The sequence below is a fragment of the Aythya ferina genome (genome assembly GCF_964211825.1).
Source record: "Aythya ferina genome assembly, chromosome: 2".
NCBI lineage: Eukaryota > Metazoa > Chordata > Aves > Anseriformes > Anatidae > Aythya > Aythya ferina.
In genome coordinates, this window is record NC_140297.1 from 55809652 (window position 1) to 55827308 (window position 17657).

At 38.0% G+C, this 17657-nt stretch overlaps 1 protein-coding gene across 1 annotated transcript in view; it reads right to left on the reverse strand.

The window, feature by feature from the left end:
* The window catches only part of CNTNAP2 (contactin associated protein 2), a 1138684-nt gene that overhangs the window by 363707 nt on the left and 757320 nt on the right, over positions 1–17657 (reverse strand). Inside the window, exon 13 of the mRNA XM_084507662.1 lies at positions 1537–1656. Coding sequence (XP_084363788.1) covers positions 1537–1656 — 120 coding nt within the window. The remainder of the gene's footprint in view (positions 1–1536; positions 1657–17657) is intronic.

Genomic DNA, 17657 nt, shown 5'->3' on the forward strand with positions numbered 1-17657 from the left:
ACTTTCAAGTCCTTCAATGATCATCATGGACCTTCAAGATCCTTCAATTATCATCAAGTCCAACTCCTAGCTACACATAGAACCACACAAAAATAAACTATACGTCTGAAAGTGCTGTCCAAACACATCTTGAATTTAGCAGTCTCGGTGCTGTGACCACTTCCTCAGGGAGCCTGTGTCAGTCCCTGACCACCCTCTTGGTGAATAACTTTTCCCTAACACCCAGCCTGACCCCAAGCTGTCCCAGCTCCATGCTGCTCCCCTCAGGTCCTATCACTGGTCACCAGAGAGTAGAGCTCAGTGCCTATCCCTCCACTCCCCATTGTGAGGAAGCGGCAGGCTGCCATGAGGCCTTCCCTCAGTCTCCTCTTTCTCTAGGATGAAAAAAGCAAGTCTTCTCCTCTAGACCTTTCACTGTCTTTGGTGACATCCTTTGAGCACTCTCTAATAGTTCAACAATAATAAGTTATTATTAGTTCAACAATAATAAGAACAATAATATTGTTCATAGATGAAGTTTTGGGCAGTGCCCAAAACTTCACACAGTACTTGAGGTGAGGCAGCACCAGCGCAGAGCAGGACAATCCCCTCAGCGGGCTAGCAGTGCCATGCATGATGCACCCCAGGGTGCGGTTGGCCCTTTTGGCTACCAGATTAAGCTCATATTCAAGTTGTCATCTACCAGAACCCCCAGATCTATTTCCAATGAAATGCTCTCCAGTCTCTCATCACCCAGTCTGTACATATATCCAGGGTTGCCTCATCTCAAGTGCAGAATCTGGCACTTGCTCATTAAGTTTCATGTCCTCAGTGATTGCCCAGACCTCTAATTTGTCAGGTCCTCTGTGGAAGTCCTCTCCACCCTCAACAGAGTCAACAGCTCCTCCTAACTTAGTGTTATCTGCAAATTTACTTTGTATGCATTTGAGGCCTGCATCCAGATTATTTATAAATATATCAAAGAGCACTGGCCCCGGGGAAAATGGAGCCCAGGGGAACCCTGGTAGTGACTGTCCACCAGCCTGATGTAATCCCATTTACCAGAACCCTTTGAGCCTACTGTTCACCCATCGTATTATGTATTTATCTAGCTGTGTGCTAGACATTTTGTCCAGAATAATGCTGTGAGAAACAGTATCAAAAGCTTCGTTGAAATCCAAAAAAAGATTACAAAAATATGCTGATACACAACAGTTTTGGTAAATAGCTATACATATATATATACACATATATATGTGTGTATATATATATATATATATATATATATATATATATATATAATGCACCACTGATGATACAAAGGCCTGTTAAAGTTAATTAACAGCTCTAATTTAAAAAGCTTATAAAATGGATTAGTTACTGCTTTCCTCAGAATATACTGCATGGTGACTACAGTTGTCCCCTCTCCGGAAAAGCTCTCAACAATTATTTCTCTTTTGCCAAAAAATATGAATTATGAAATTCCCCTTTTTCCCAGTTATAATAAAAAATAAAAAAAAAATAAAAAAAAAGAATTAGCAAATATAATGCAGTTACCTGTCATATTGCAGTAAACTTTCAAAGGTCCCAGTGCCCCACTGCCATCTGGATCTATCCAGTAGTAATTTGAAGTTTTGCCCAAGTGTTTGTATGCTTCACAAGAGAGTTCATAAATAGCTGGAATAAAATAAAATACAACAATAAGTATCTTCAAATCCTGGAGCAGAAATAAATCCATAATAACAGTAAATTGACCTTATTTGTATAAAGAACTATACCTTTGACATTAAAATAATGTCAATAACTTTCATAGAAAATAAATATTTCCAAAAAATACAGAAGTGATTAAAAACTTAAGGCTTATTTATTTATTTATTTATTAATTTATTTATTTTTCCCTCTACACATAAGAAAAAGTCAGAATAGGGAGAGAATTCCAACAACTTGGGGGAAAGTGTTGGAGGGGAGAAACAACCAAAGATTTTTCGAGAGTAACTTAAAACCTTTTTTTGAAAATACCTTGGTTTAGAACTTTGTTTATACAGTGTTTTTTTTTTTTTTTTTTTTTTTTTAAGTGTTTTCGTGTTGTTGTTGTTTAAGTTGTATATTACAAAAGAAGATTTCTATTGATACAACATACTTTTCCCTTTAGTTTTCTTTAAAGATATACATCAAAAAGGTTTTGAATTTTTTTTTTCAGTAAATATTAGATTTTTTGGGGTATTATTGTAACTCAGAATAAAATAGTTTCAAAATCGTGAAATTTCTCACTACACATAATACATGTCTCTATACAGCTCTGCAATTACATTACTACATATCTACATAAGTCCCAGCAAGGTCTAAAATTTCTTCATGTTTACTGGAAGAAGTTTAGCCAACTTAGCAGAGGTTTTTTCTTATTTTTCCTTGACCTCTGTATACCACTTTTTATTTCACCTCATAAAACTGCTTGTCAGGTTGTGTTATGAAGATAACACACAATGCTCAGATATCAGAATATATCAAGCATTGTTGAGATGCTTTTCTAATAATGCCCAGGTTTTTCTTGTAATACATGACTATTTTGATGTGCAGTATCTATAAACAAACAACAGCAGTCACTTTATGTACAGAAAAGTTATATATTTAAAAGTTATACAAATATTAATATTTTAAATGCAAATTCAGACAAAAAAATGACTACTATTTTTTTTTTTTTTTGTAAGTCTTCTCTCTTGTGCAAGGACCAAATGTTACAAGTTTTTTTGTTTGAAATTAATCAATCAGCTGATAAAATAAATGAAATGTTTGTTTAACCACTTCATAACCACTCTACAATTTAATCTATTTGTTGGCAATTCTTACAGCTGATCTGAAAACACCAGCTGTATTTCAAATGTCCAAAAGGATGAGCTGTTTTGTTGGGTGCTGATTGTAAGTGGGTGACTGATCACATACATATATGTGCACACAAACATTTAAAGACCTCCAAACAACTATCAAGATGCAGGAAGGACAGTGGAGCTGAAAAGAAATCTTCAATTTTGATGGGGCATAAATGCAAAGCAAAAGATTATTATACAGGCATAAAGAAAATCTCTTTGTTGATGCTATAAGAAAAATAATTTTCTGGAAGATTTTACTTGTTCATTGCAGGGTCTAAATTCAATTTAATATAAGTAGACATTGTAATTAAATTGTGAAATATTCCAAGACATTTCCCCTCCTTGCTCCCCAAACTAAAATCAACAGATTATTTCATTATCAAGGAGATACTCTGCCTGTTTGCAGACATTTTATACAGATTTTCAGTTACAAGATATTAAGTAATTCATAATCTGTTTGTTTTTTCTCCAGAAACGTATCTTTAACTCTCAACACATTATCTCAGTGTAACCACAAAATAGCATCTCTGTTAATGTAGTTGTGACATTGTGTCACAAATTTTAATAGATCAATTCAAGGTCAAGCAAAGAAGATTACAAATACTCTTTATGATTTTCTGGAAATTTGGGGACTTTTTTCATTTTTAAACTGTTTCAGAAAACTAAAGGAGCTTTGTAGTATCCAAATCTATATGTAAATCCACATGACATTTTTCTCCAACTTAGCTCCTTTCAAGAAGATAAGTCAGTCTTTGAGCAGAGATGCTACCGGAAAGAAAAAAAAAAAAAAAAAGAAGTTAAAGTATAATAGAGAAGACAAAGCTAACAAGTTATACTGTTCATTTATCCAATGACATGGAATAGTTTACAGAAAATTAAAGATTCAGTCCCCTGCTTTCTATTCTTCTGGAATGGGAGAACTAAGTGTTTGGTAGTTATTTAACAGCACAAAAAGGATAAATTTCTGTAAGTCAGCATTTGTTAAGCATCAACCAAATGTTGAACACCAAACAATGGAGATGAAGATAGTTCTTGAAATAAAGACAATGCATTGGGATATTCTGAATAAATTCAATTTGTGGAAAAATATGAGGGTGTGATGGGATTTTGGCAGTTTTTATTCTGATGTAGATGTATACCTCAAGACCTTGAAAATGCATTATCAGGAATAAATAAAAATGAAAAGACAGATCTTGAATTAAGAAGCAGTAATGTACAAATCATGTAACAGGAATTCGGGAATAAAATGAAAGGATAAGTGAAGTTAGTATAATAGAATATATTATTATATTCTATAATAGAATATATTATAACAGAATAATTCGTAATTGAGATTCAATAGGAAACAATCATGTTCTGGTATATGGAAACATTTGATGAAAGAAAAAGACCTTTATGTTGAATTCAGATGTCTACTGGTAGTCACTAATATAAACAGCAGAACAGAAGTGGAAAGCCTTAGGAAGATTAGGCTTTGAAGGGAAGCAGGGTAAGGCATGATACCAAGAACTCAGAGAAGCAGAAGACAGGATGCCACAGGATCATATCATGATTCAGTCCTTCCTTTTATGGCATTTGAAATGGTGCAGAAAGATTAGTCAAACGTGTAAGGGTGAAAAGGTAAAAACAGAAGTTCTAAGAAACCCAAAGAAAACATATAACAGATGAAAGGACAAGTATTTAACAAGTCATTGCTTTGGAAGACAACAAGTTAATTAAATCCCATATGAAAATGAAAACAAAATACAGCAAGGAAGAGACCATGGCACAATCAAAGCATTAATAAAGAAAACAATTAAGAGATCCAGGAAAGACAAGTCAGCAAAATTCAAGACTTGGATATAACATATAGATGTACATATGCACATAGAGTACATATGCAAATAAGGAGAAATGCCTGCAGGAACAGGAACAGGAAAAGGTTTTTACTGAGGATTTCTTCTGGGAGATAGGGGAAAAAAAAAAAGAAAAAAAAAAAAAAAAAAAAAAACAGAAAGACACATAGCAACAGATTTTTGGAAGTAGGAGTAAAATAGCAAAAATGTGCATTTGCTTTCTTGGCAGCTGGTCCAAAAACACAATATATACTCTTAATGGAATTCAGAATATTATTAAACATCAAAATCTTTCAAGATGAAGATAAAACTCACTACATCTGCATTTCTGGCCAGATAAGCAACTTCTAACGTAATACATCCAAGTATTAAATCAAAAGAAGGTTAATAATATTCTTTCTGATAAGAAGAGCGAAAAACAAACAAACAAACAAAAACAAACAACTACACACACAACAACAAATCAAACAAACCAAAAACCAACCAACCAGCCATCCACAACAAAACAAAAAGAACACACTCTATAAATGACTTTCTCTATCAACTTGACATTCTTTCATATCACATCAAAAACTGTCAATGAGAAAAAAGTGATGAAAACCTGGTCAGGACAGAACAGTGATCTGAGTTCTGATTTAAACTTCATTTAAACTCTTGGTGTAAAACACCAAGCTTCTTTAACTGTAGTAGACTAAGCAGAAATCTAGTCATTTTAATCAGTTGACAAAAACAACTACAATGCATTTTGTAATTCACTATTGACTAAGCTAGCATCCATAACAGTGGGCTTTAGCACATATTGATGTATGAAGTTTTTCTTTTTACAAAAGTTAGGCTAGGGAAGCAGAGTAAGGGAGAACAACTTAGGAGTAAATCAAAAACTAACACAGATATCTACATCATTTTCATTGTTTTATATACTCATGGGTTCTCTTCTCCCAAAAGAACTGCTTATCTGAACCCTAAAAGGGAGGTAGTGATCAAGGAAAACATTTCTTTCTTAGTTTTAGGATCCTATATTTTAAATATCTGGGGAAAAGTTCAGACAACAAGTTTACCTAATAGTGTTTTTTTCTAGCTCCAGATTGTTTGCCAAAATTTGGAAGCAGTCATCTCTTAGATTTAAATGTCTGTTTATTCATTGAGGGAAATGTGGTCTTAATCCTGTTTTACTTTCTGACAGGAGTGAAGATCAAGAGTTATCCCATGCAGCTTACACAGCTGCTGGTTATTTCTAGAATGCAGAATAACTGAAATACAGAAAAGATTTAAGAACTCTTGTCACTTTACATGCTGTAAAGTGACAGAGTTTCAGTAGCACCTTGGTGAACTAAAGTTTCTGTAACACTATGTAAAAAGCAGTTTTCATTTAGGGCTAACAAATATCTTCCTTTTATAAGTACAAAGCTCATTATAAATACGAGACCTAGCTTGTTAGTCTGCACTATGTAACATAATGAATGTATTGAAATGCATTTTGTTTCTGTCGGTGAACATGGCTGCGGCAGGGGATAAACTCCCCTGAACTTCTGCTAATGCAAGAGTAAATCTCCTTAGCTTTATGAGGGTGTAAGAAAGGAGTAGATTCACAGGAAATGATAGAATTAAATGAATATAAAAGTGACAAAAGTAGGAAGTACATCAGATCCACAAAGTCCTTCTACTCCTCTCCATTAATTTCAACTTCCCAGAAATATATTGAAAGCTAAATAGAATTATAAGGTGCTTGGATTTAGGTCACCCAAGTTGGTTTCAGCTCCTGAGCTCCTTTAAAGGGCTTAAAAGCACAAGAAAGGGGAAGAAAAAACAAAATTACTCAATAAATAGTTTTACACTGAATGGCATACCTGCAGTTTTAGAAGTTAACATTAATTGCAAAATCTTTCTGACTCTACATCTCTAGAGTTGTACAGCTATTTTTTATTATACTGTGAAGTTTTAGATCATTTTTCCAGGAATGAAATACCAGCAAAAATGGACAAGGAAAGTAATCTTTGCAAAATACTGAGATTATGCCTGACCACATAAAGATATTGCTATGTTTCAGCAGTGTTCATAGAAATAGATGTTTTACACATTTTAAGTACCTATTAATTATTTTTAATTAGAACATTGAAAATTCCCCAAATACCCCAGTTATAAATACCTAAACACTATTAACCTCATATATCCTCAACGTCTATTTTTTTTTTTTAAAGGCATGCTTTCATCAAATTATAGTACACTTCAAAATTACTGTCTTTTGACTGGCCAAAGACAAAGCCATTGCACTCATGTTTCTGGAACGTGGGAGATTAAACCAAGAGATAAAACCAAGAGCAAGAAGAATTTCTCAGCCTTAATTAGGTTTAAGGCTGAGAAACAAACAAAACCAAGCAATTTCAGTCCTAAAGGCAAGCCCAGCCCCTGGCATCTCCACATACCTTCAGTGTGAAATTAATATTTGACATTTTTTTTCTCTTTTTTCCTAGAACACAGCCATTGAAGGGGCCCTTGGTTTGCTCTTGCAGTTGGTCAGTTCAGACATGAATTACAAGAGCTCAAAACCATACCATCCTTGTACTGTGGCCATGTGAGATTAGTAAGAACCTATTACACATAGCACAACTATCTTACTCACAGAAGTTCAAATGCAAGATAACTTAACCTTATCTTAATCCTGGTTTAGTTCTGCCATTATTAACATAATTAGATAATTATTACATTGTTATACAAGATGTTCCAGGAAAAGGTTGTTGAGTTGGGTCCAAATTATTTTTGAAGGAAAAAAAAAAAAAAAAAAGAGGAGAGGAGAGGAGAAAGAGTGGAATCATTTTGTTGATCATATTTAGTGTTAATAGCAGAATCATATGACTGAGATGAACCTTAAAGACAATCTAAACCACCTTTGTCCCAAAAAGCTTTAACATCTATTTTCCTGACAGAATGATTAAAAATAAACAAACAAAACAAAACCAACCAACCAACCAAAAAACAGTCATCAAGTTCAACAAAGAAAAGCACAGAGTTCTGCACCTGGGGAGGTTCCCCCCTCCTCCCCCCAGAAGGCAGCTAAGTACTACACAGCTGCTGGCATCCACAGGTGGGATGGGGGAGAGAATCAGAGAACTAAAGGCACAATAACTCATGGTTCAAAATAAAGACACTTTACTAGGTAAAGCTAAAGCTGTACATGCAAGCAAAGCAAAATAGTGAATTCATTCACTACTTCCCATCGGCAGGCAGGTGTTCAGCCACTTGCGGGAAAGCAGGGCTCATCATGCTTAACAGATTCTTGGGAAGACAAACGCCATCACTCCAAACATCACCCCTTTCTCCTTCTTTAACCAAGTTTTTACTGCTGAGCTTGACATTATAAGGCATAAGATATCTCTTTGGTCAGTTTGAGTCACTTGTCCCAGCTGTGTCCCCTCCCAGCTCCTTGTGCATCCCCAGCCTCCTACCTGGCCGGGCAGCATGAGAAGCTGAAAAATCCTTGGCTCTGTGTAAGCACTACTCTGCAACAACTAAAAACATTGGTGTGTTATCACAATTACTTTCATCAAAAATCCAAAATACAGCGTTGTGTGAGCTTCTATGAAGAAAATTAACTCTAGCCCAGCCAAGAAAATGACAGGAAGAACAATCCCAGGCACCAGGACATGCTGGGGTCCACCCAGGTAGAAAGCAGCTCTGCAGAAAAGGACCTAGGAAGCCTGGTGGACACCAAGTCTGACATAAGTCAGTACTGTGCCTTTGCTGCTAAGAAGGCTAATAGTATCCTTGGCTGTATTAGGCAAAGTATCATCAGCAGGTTAAGAGACGTGATCCTTCTGCTCCACTTGGCATCAGGGAGGCCACACCTGGAATACTGTGTCCAGTTCTGGACCCTCAGGACAAGAGAGACATGAAGTCCTGGAAAGAGTCAAATGGAGGGGTCACAAAGGTGATGAAGGGACTAGAGCACCTCTCCTGTGAGGAAAGGCTGAGAGAGCTGGGACTATTCAGCCTGGAAAAGAGAAGGCTCAGGGGGGATCTTATCTATGTGTATAAACACCTGAGGAGAGAGCACAAAGAAGACAGAGCCAGACTCTTTTCAGTTGTGCCCAGTTATAGGACAAGAGGCAGCAGGTACAAAATGAAAAACAGGAGGAATAACTTCTTTGTAGTGTGAGTGACTGAGCACTAGCATTAGCCCTGAAAGGTTGTGTTATCTGTAGGTTTGTGCTGGTGTGCCTTGCCAAAAAAATAATTAAAAAAAAAAAAAATCACACATAGAATACACATGAAGGTCTTTTAATTAAATAGTTCATTACATAATTCTGCAGAATTAGGTGCTTGGCAATCTTTCACAAAGCAAGCACACCTCTCACTTGAATCACCATTATTTATACACAGCTATCTTGTGAAACTATCTCTGACTACTTTTGATTGGTTATTTTAGCTCGCATAACTTATCTCTGTTGAGCTTGGTCCGTCAGAGGACCAGCAAGGAGGGGAACACCAATCCCACAAGTCCATACATTTGCATTTTTGATTTTTTTTTTTAAATATGTTAACAACCTTTAAAGAGCAAATGGTTACCATGGCTCAGCCTGGAATCTTCCTTCAGCTGTTTTCCTCCTTTTTGTTTTCTAGCTTTCATCTCTTATCTCCCTTGCTTCTGCTAGCTCAAGGCTACCAGTTTCCTGGTTCTCTTCAAGGTTTCCCTGTTCTTTTAAGCATAAGACTAGAATTTCCCCCCTTTGAGACTACAAAACTCACTTTAAGGTTTCATAGTTCTCACCACATAGTTCTTGTCCATTTCTGCTAATTTTAAGAAGTACTCCAAATTATCCATATCTCATTTTGCTAGCTTTACTTGGTTAGGTTTGCTGAACCAAGCACTATACAAATTTAGACAACTAGGCATGTATTGCAAAACACAACTACATATGACTTTTGTAACTACAATTAATATGATAACTAAAAACAGTTCTTATAATCCAAAGTCTAGCAACCATGACCACAAACAGGAAAAAGACGGTGGACTATTAATGGTTGCATCCTGAGACACTTGGTGAAATAAATAGATGCTTGCCTGATTCTGTTGATATCTGTCAGTCATTTGCTTCTTCTCATTTACATGGAGTCTCCCTCCTTGGAGACCTTCAAAAGCCACCTGGACATGGTCCTGGGTAACCTACTGTAGGTATCCCTACTTGAGTAGTGGGGTTGGACCACATGACCTCCAGAGGTCCCTTCCAACCTTAACCATTTTGTGACTCTGTGAAGGTAAACCTACAGATAGAATTATGGTGCTTATGGCTGGACCAGTGTACTTTTCTGGCCATTGCTGCATTGGTTGTCACATGGCAAAAATTTTCCATCCTTCATGACTGAGCACAAGCTTTTTTCCTGCTGCCATTGATCTAAGCTTCATCTTTCTTAAAGCTCTGAAGTTATGGATTGCTGCTTTCCCAGCTGCTGTACATGCCTTACACTCTCCCTTCCCCTCCTACTGTGAGATAATGAACTTGTAAAGGATTCTCATTATTAGTGCAATATTCAAATATGCCCCGTAGAAATGGAAAAGAAATGAAAACACAGAGAAAAAAAATAATAAGATGTGCGGAAATTTGCCAAATTTGTGTCAAGTTGACTTTAGGCTCATTTTTGCCAGTGATAAACAAGACAATTACCATTGTGGTAACCAAGGGAGGAAAGTAGACAGTAGGATAAGAAAGAGCATGATTTTATTTGCCACTGGGATAATAAAGAACTCTGTTGCCATGAGGGTGAAAACTGCAATATGAGTTACCACAAAGTTGTTCTACCCAGGAATTTGCTATAAATATAGAAGAAAAAAAATCCCTTTATAGCAAACAAATAGGTGTTTCTGTTTCTCTGTTGTTGGCTCTTACATTCCTTTGGGGAGGGTGGAGGGAAGAAAAATGAACTTAGAAACAAATACCTGATCAAAAATGGATTTTTTAACAAACCTAGCAGTGATTTAAAATTAGAAGCCATAAATTTGGCAATTAGCACCATTGTAACAATGTCAGCCTTCAGACAACTCAAGAAAGAAGTATAATTAGACACCAGTTTTTAACAAGGTACTTTGGAGAATGACATCATTCAAGAACAGACAAACACATTTTTTTAAAACCACATTCTGATACGGTTTTCTGTGACTGAAATAAACACTGTTCAGGATATAAACATTCGAAACTGAAAATGGCAAGTCATGCTAAGCTCCACATAAAGGCATGGATTCATTTTAAATGTGGATGGTTTGTCATATTTGTGTAGCTGTAAACCATAACCAGGCACTGCATCTGGTGGGGGAAGACTGACAAAGAAACTATTGGATATTCAAAGTACTTGTGCTGGTTTTACATTGGTTCCAGCCACAGGAAGCTTCAGGGATGCTGAGTTTGAGTCTTCTCCAGCTGGAGTCAACAGGAGAACAACCAATATCAACCCAGTCTTCCATGTAAAAGGTTTCAAGATTGGCATAAAATCTAAACTTGAAAAATCCATACCCTGAAGAAAGGGTGTGATTTCTGCTCCCACTCCCACTTACTTTGTATTGACAAGGCAATAGAAAAGAGAAGAGGAGACAAGGTGCAAGCCTGAATTCACAATTTCCCAGCTGTGTAAAATGAACACCTGATTACAATATGAAGTGTAGTGAAATACACAAATGAAAATCTTAGCAAATTATATGAGGGCCAAAAGTAGGGGAGATGTAAATTTAGGTAAAAGTTATGTAAATATGTGGAATAATATTTTAACACAAGATGTCTATGAGCAGTTACAAACAGTAAAACTACATTTTTTTCCCCACCACGTTCATACCAGTTCTTTCCTGCCTTGGATAACAAGGTGTTTGGTCTATCTTAAGTCCTGAACTTCATTATCAATGTTAAATAATGCCCAACTGTACAAAGACACTTTCTCTTTACAGAGCGTGAAGAGATTATAATGTCAGGTTTTATTATGAATACTAATTCCAAAATGCATTATTCCCATGATAATTTAAGGAGCCTTAATAGTTACTTTTATAGGCCTTGACAGTTGTATTTGTCACTGTTTCCTGATCCTCTCCCAAGCCTCACCACCCCTGTTCCCCAAATAATTTTGTCACTGTAACAGTCACAACCTGCAATCCCATGAAGGAAAATGTGGTACCTTGCTTGACCATACTTAGTACAACTTTCACTAGCATAAAACCTATTCAAATTATCAAAAAAGATATTACTGGTCAAATAAAATAAGCATTATTAAAGCCTTACACCAAAAACATATATGAAAAAACAAAAAAATATATACACACACCAACAATAAAAATTAAATTACCTATAAAACAATGGCTGTACATATAGATTTACAGACACCTAAACAAATGTTTTCTGGAGAAACTGAGCACTTGTTTCAGCAAACAGAAAAGAACTAAGACATTATGAAAACAAATGCTCATATCAGCATTTACATTATCTCAATGAAAACATCCTCTATCAACATGACACCAATTTAGAACCAATGCATCATCTTTGTCATTTCCATAAATCACTGAGCAACTCACAACACCAACAGAATTCAACATTTTTAACTGCCAAAAAAATGTCAGCAGAAACATCTGCTCCATGTCTCTTTTTTCATATTTTTCTCTCTACTACTTTCAAGTGGGAATGATTGTGTCCTGGCAACTTACTGGAAATCATTTTCACATCTCATTCACATAATGGATGAGCTGTGAAATTAGTAACATAGATTGGAGGTTGCACTGGTTGGCATGCACTCTCTTTCACTGCTGTTTAAATAGCAGCAATTCAGAGTATGTATTTAGACTGTTTACTGAGGGGATGGAATCATAGAAAAGTGTACCAAAAGCTCATCTGCACACCTACAGATGACTTCAGACATGCAATTGCAGCAGAGGAACCCAAATAATCCTCTGCCCATCTGCTCCCAGGCCCATCACAGGAGCCACCAGCTCAAAGATCCATCTGTACAATCCCAAAGGAGCACAGGGACACATTGGCTGGCAGCAACCCAAATTGAGGACTACAGAGGAATGAATGTCCTGTATGGGGTCCTCCTTGCAGTTGTCTCAGCAGAACCATCAGCCCCAGTGTCCAGGTGTGACACCCATCACCATGAGTCACTGGGAGCAGCTCTCCCATCAACTTTCTGGACTAAGGGGGCTGCTGTCTAGGGGTAGGATACATTATAGGATGCAGGGGAAGAGCACTTTAGGATCATAGAGGACATACAGGATGTTCAGAGAAAGAATCAAAGGCAAGAAATAGGAGGGGTTTAGGGGACCTGGAGAAGGAAAAAGCATGAGAAAAAGAGGGAAAAGTATAAATAGTTAGCTGGTCAGTACACTTTTCTGGTTTTGCTCTGCACATGAACAGCACAGTCTGTCCTGCCTTCTTATCAAATTCCCTTCTAAATTTTTCCTGGTTGAGGGGCTCTCTATTCTGGATGCATGTGTGTATGTGGGGTGTGAGTGCCAACATCTAAGTCAAACCACAGGTTGGAGGGCCCCTGTGTCTATGGTGACAGACACAGGACCAATACAGGTGTGTGATGTCTAAAGAAGATTGAGCCAGACTAGCTAGCAACCAGGTGAAAGTGGCTTGGGAGCAAGGGAGGATTAGTGGGTTTTTAAGGGCTAGCTTTGTGTGTGAGAGTGCCTAGGTATCTCTGTGAGTGAGTGCATAGGGAGCAGAGGTGTCAGTTACAGGGACCTGGAAAGTCCTGGCCAGCCGTGTGTGTGTGTGCATGCCATGGTCTGCACCAGCAACTGGAGTTGGACTACCACCTCAAGTGTTGTATGTCCTGGTGTCAGCAGCTGGGGAGATTGGGATCCAGCACCAACCAATGGGCACACCATGTCTCTGAGCACAGATGCTGGAGAGATCTGACCTGTACTTAAGTATATATACTCCTTCCAGGAGGACCTCCAACCTACTCAGTTATGTATGTATGTTGTGTATATGGGTGCTTGTTGGGCACACACACACACAAAGCCTGTCTTTAGGCTTGCTATTGGTTGGACCTCAGGACATTGAGCTGCAGCAGCCTTGCCTCTTTTGTGTTGTTTGATCTGGCATGACATGTTTTCTTCTAACAGAAAGCATTGCATAGCGAATACATGTCAAATGTCATGCAAGGTCAAAGTACACAACTTAACTCCTGCAATCATTTACTGTTGCAGTTAAACTTCCTACAGATTCCTGCATCTCAGCTACAGTGATGTTAAACACATCTTTTTCTGTTATTAGTAACATGTTGCCTGATAAGTAGTTCAAGTGATTAGAACCTGGGTGAAGCTCTCAACTTCTGTCCAATACAGCTTTTTAATCTGCAGAATATATTTGATGACTGTCATCTAAGCTGCTGGAAAAAGGCAAATACAAAGAGTGGGTGAAAATAAAAATAATGTGAGCAGATGATTAGAAAAGAAAAAATAAAAGAAAGAAACAAACTACTGAGGTTGATAGGCAAGCACAAAGAAATTCAGAAACATGGAAATGAAGAAAACAAAAATAGATTTGAAAGGAGCCTAGTTAAGAAATTCAAAAAGGTTTAACAAGCCAGTGCAGCTCAGTTAGACTGAGCATGCATCTCAGAAATGCAGTAATTTCTGCATTGTCTTCAAGTAGCAGTCCCAGATATAGCTTCAAATAAAACAAAAGCAGTGAGAAACTGCATTACATTTTCCTCTAGGTTTCAGAGCATCTATTAATTCTTTCTGAATATAAAACCATATTGAAAACATACCAAACAAAATAGAACCACAGTCACAAGAAAAAATAATTAAAAGCTTTTTAAACAAGTGATCAGATGATTAATTCATCCATATTCCCTAACGTAAAAGCTTCAAAAGCTTAAAAATTTGCAAGATGAGATTCTAAGAAAGACTCTACGGTTGCAGTAAAACAAAAGTAGTGGTGTTAGATGAGCTGTACAACTAAGACTTTTACTGAGGGAAAACAAAACAAAACAAACAAACAAACAAAACAAACAAACAAACAAACAAAAAAAACACATCACAAACAAAACAGTTCTGTTGCACCAGGGGAGTTTTAGGTTGGATGTTAGGAAGAACTTCTTTACCGAAAGGGTTGTTAGGCATTGGAACGGGCTGCCCAGGGAAGTGGTGGAGTCACCATCCCTGGAGGTCTTTAAAAGACGTTTAGATGTAGAGCTTAGTGATTTAGCTTAGCGATTTAGTGGAGGACTGTTAGTGTTAGGTCAGAGGTTGGACTCAATGATCTTGAGGTCTCTTCCAACCTAGAAATTCTGTAATTCTGTGATTCTGTGATCAACACATTTAAGTACTTCTAATACTATAAACAAAAACAGTTTTTACTAATCAGTAGCATCTCCACATTTCAGTAAAGTAAACAGACCTACAGAATTCACTAGGCTTAAATAAAATATTTGAGGAGTTCCTGTGTTTTCAACCTGTCATTACTTCTGCCAAAAGTCTTGTCTAACCAAGATAATCATAGCTGTCTAAGCGAAGGTGAAATTTCATAGCAACAGTTATGAAATATAACTGATATCTAACACCTACTTCTGCTAATAGATATTGGTCCTACATTTTTGCCTGCATTGTCATCCATTTAAATTATGAAGGAGCATAAAACAAAAAAAAAAAAAACAAAAAAAAAAAAAAAAAAAGAAAAGAAAAGAAAAGAGAGAGAGCCAGTAAAAAAGAAACATCACAGCTCTTCAGCTCCTGCCTGCAGGTGACAAGGGTCAATGTGGATAATACAGAAGCTTGAGTATACTGGAATATGAATATGATGGTTGAGAAAGGTAGCATCCATAAACAAGAACCAAGCTGTATCAAAAAATACCTTCTACATTATACACTGTGGAAAGAGAATTGGCGTAAGAGGATTGACAATAATTTTTTTCTACGGCTACTTACTACTAAAGCCACACAGATACTACTGTAATCTAAATCTTGTCCTTTTAATTATAAAGGCATATTATATTGCACAAAACACAAGTAAATATTTGTCCTTAATCAAAAATGCCTGCTTACCCTACAGGAATCACATAAAACACTGTTCTAAAGCAATCAAAGCAGAAGGAAACTGAGATACCATGGTTTGTTACTGTTCACATGAATTTCTGTATTTTGTCCTTTCCTTTGCTGTCCATTTTCTTCCATTTTCTTTAAAGTGCAAAACTTTATTCTTGGGTTCAGCTTGTGACAAAAGATTCCTGACTCTTTCAGGGTTGCCAGCCAGGCCCAACATGAGACAAGAAGCCTTAGTATTATCAGAAGAGGTGAGGTCTTCTGATAAGTTGAGGCAATTGGCTCCAGGGCAGATGCATTCTGCAGCGGAGTTGGGGACTGCAGCGTGCAGGGCAGTCCCTACATGGAGGCCCCTCGAGGCAGCCACCAGGACCCAGCAGCCCTCACGAGGCCCAGCTGTCAAGGCTTGAGCAGAGCCAGACACAGTCGCCCTCTGTTGTACGAAGGCAGCCCCTGGGGAGCATGAGCAACCAGGACATGGTGTGGCAGTCAGGGTGGCAGTGCATGCAGGCAGGGAGTAAGGTGGATCATTTTGTATTCTAGTAGCAACAGAGGAAGAGCCTTCTGCTACAACAGAAATGGTGTCCACCCACTGAGCCTGCCAGGCTAGGGATGAAACCCAGACAGGGGGGCCACAACATCTCCGGTTGGATGCCTACACCCAAAGAGACTTCCCGAGGATCTCTCTCTTGAGGTGAGAGGAACTCACCAGGCAATGTAGCATCCAGGAATCTGAGCAGGAGATTGACAAATAGTATTATGTGCTGACATGGTTTGAGCAACAGCCCTGCCTTAAGTCCTGGCAAGGGGAAGATAAACAAGCTTGCAGCCCTGAACCGACATCTGTGAAAGACTCACATGACACGGGAGAATAGATCCTTGTCTCTGCTTGGAGCTGGAGGAGGAGTCTCCCCCTTCCCCTAAGTGCCTCAGCACAATAGAGACAATGTTCTAGCAGGAGGGAAGGACTCCAGAAGAACTAGTAAAAACCTCAGAAAGGACATTCACACAAATTGGCTCAGTCTCCCAAGTGCATCGGAATTGTTGCCACAAAAAAGGCATGAAGAGTGTTAGTCACTGCAGACTCCTCTCTGAGAGGCATTGAGGTTCCCGTTTGACCCATGGACAATCTCTCCAGAGAGGTTTGCTGCCTGCCTGGGGCCCACATTTACAATATCACAAAGAGGCTACCAAGTCTGGTAGGTCACAAAGACTACCACCCCTTCCAGCTTTTTCACATAGGATCAAATGATGCTGCCACAAGGAGATTCCAAAATATCAAAAAGGACTTTATGTCCCTCAAAAAGATATTGAAGGGATCAGGAGCACAAGTAGTATTTTCCTCTGTCCTCCCAGTTGGTGACTGGGATCCAAGAAGAAGGAGATGAACGGACCAAATGAATGATTGGCTGTGAGGCTGGTGATGTGCTCAAGGTTTGGGGTTCTATGGTCTTGGATGCACTTTTGAGAAACCAGGCATGCTGACACTGAATGGAGTGCAGCTGACCAGGTGGGGCAAGAGTGTTCTGGACAGTAAGCTATCTGCGCTTGTAACAACAGGTTTAAACTGGATGCAGCGAGTGAAGGGGATGTACCTCTAAGTGAAGAAAGCAAACCTGAGAACATTGTCACTCTAAGAAACAACAGGGAAATACTTGTGTGCTGTCCAAAAGTAATAAGGAAGGGTTCTTCTGGAAATGTGATGCCCAGCCAAAGTGCCTCTACACCAATGCATGCACGATGGGAAACAAGCAGGAGGAGTTGGAAACCATGATGCAATTAGACAAATATGACCTGACTGCTATCATGGAAATGTGGTGGGATGGATCACACAACTGGAACACTGGAATAAAGGGCTACAAACTCTTCAGAAGAGAAAGACAGGAAAGAAGGGGAGAGAATGTTCCCCTCTACATTAGGGAAGGGATTGATTGCAAAGAAATGCCTCTG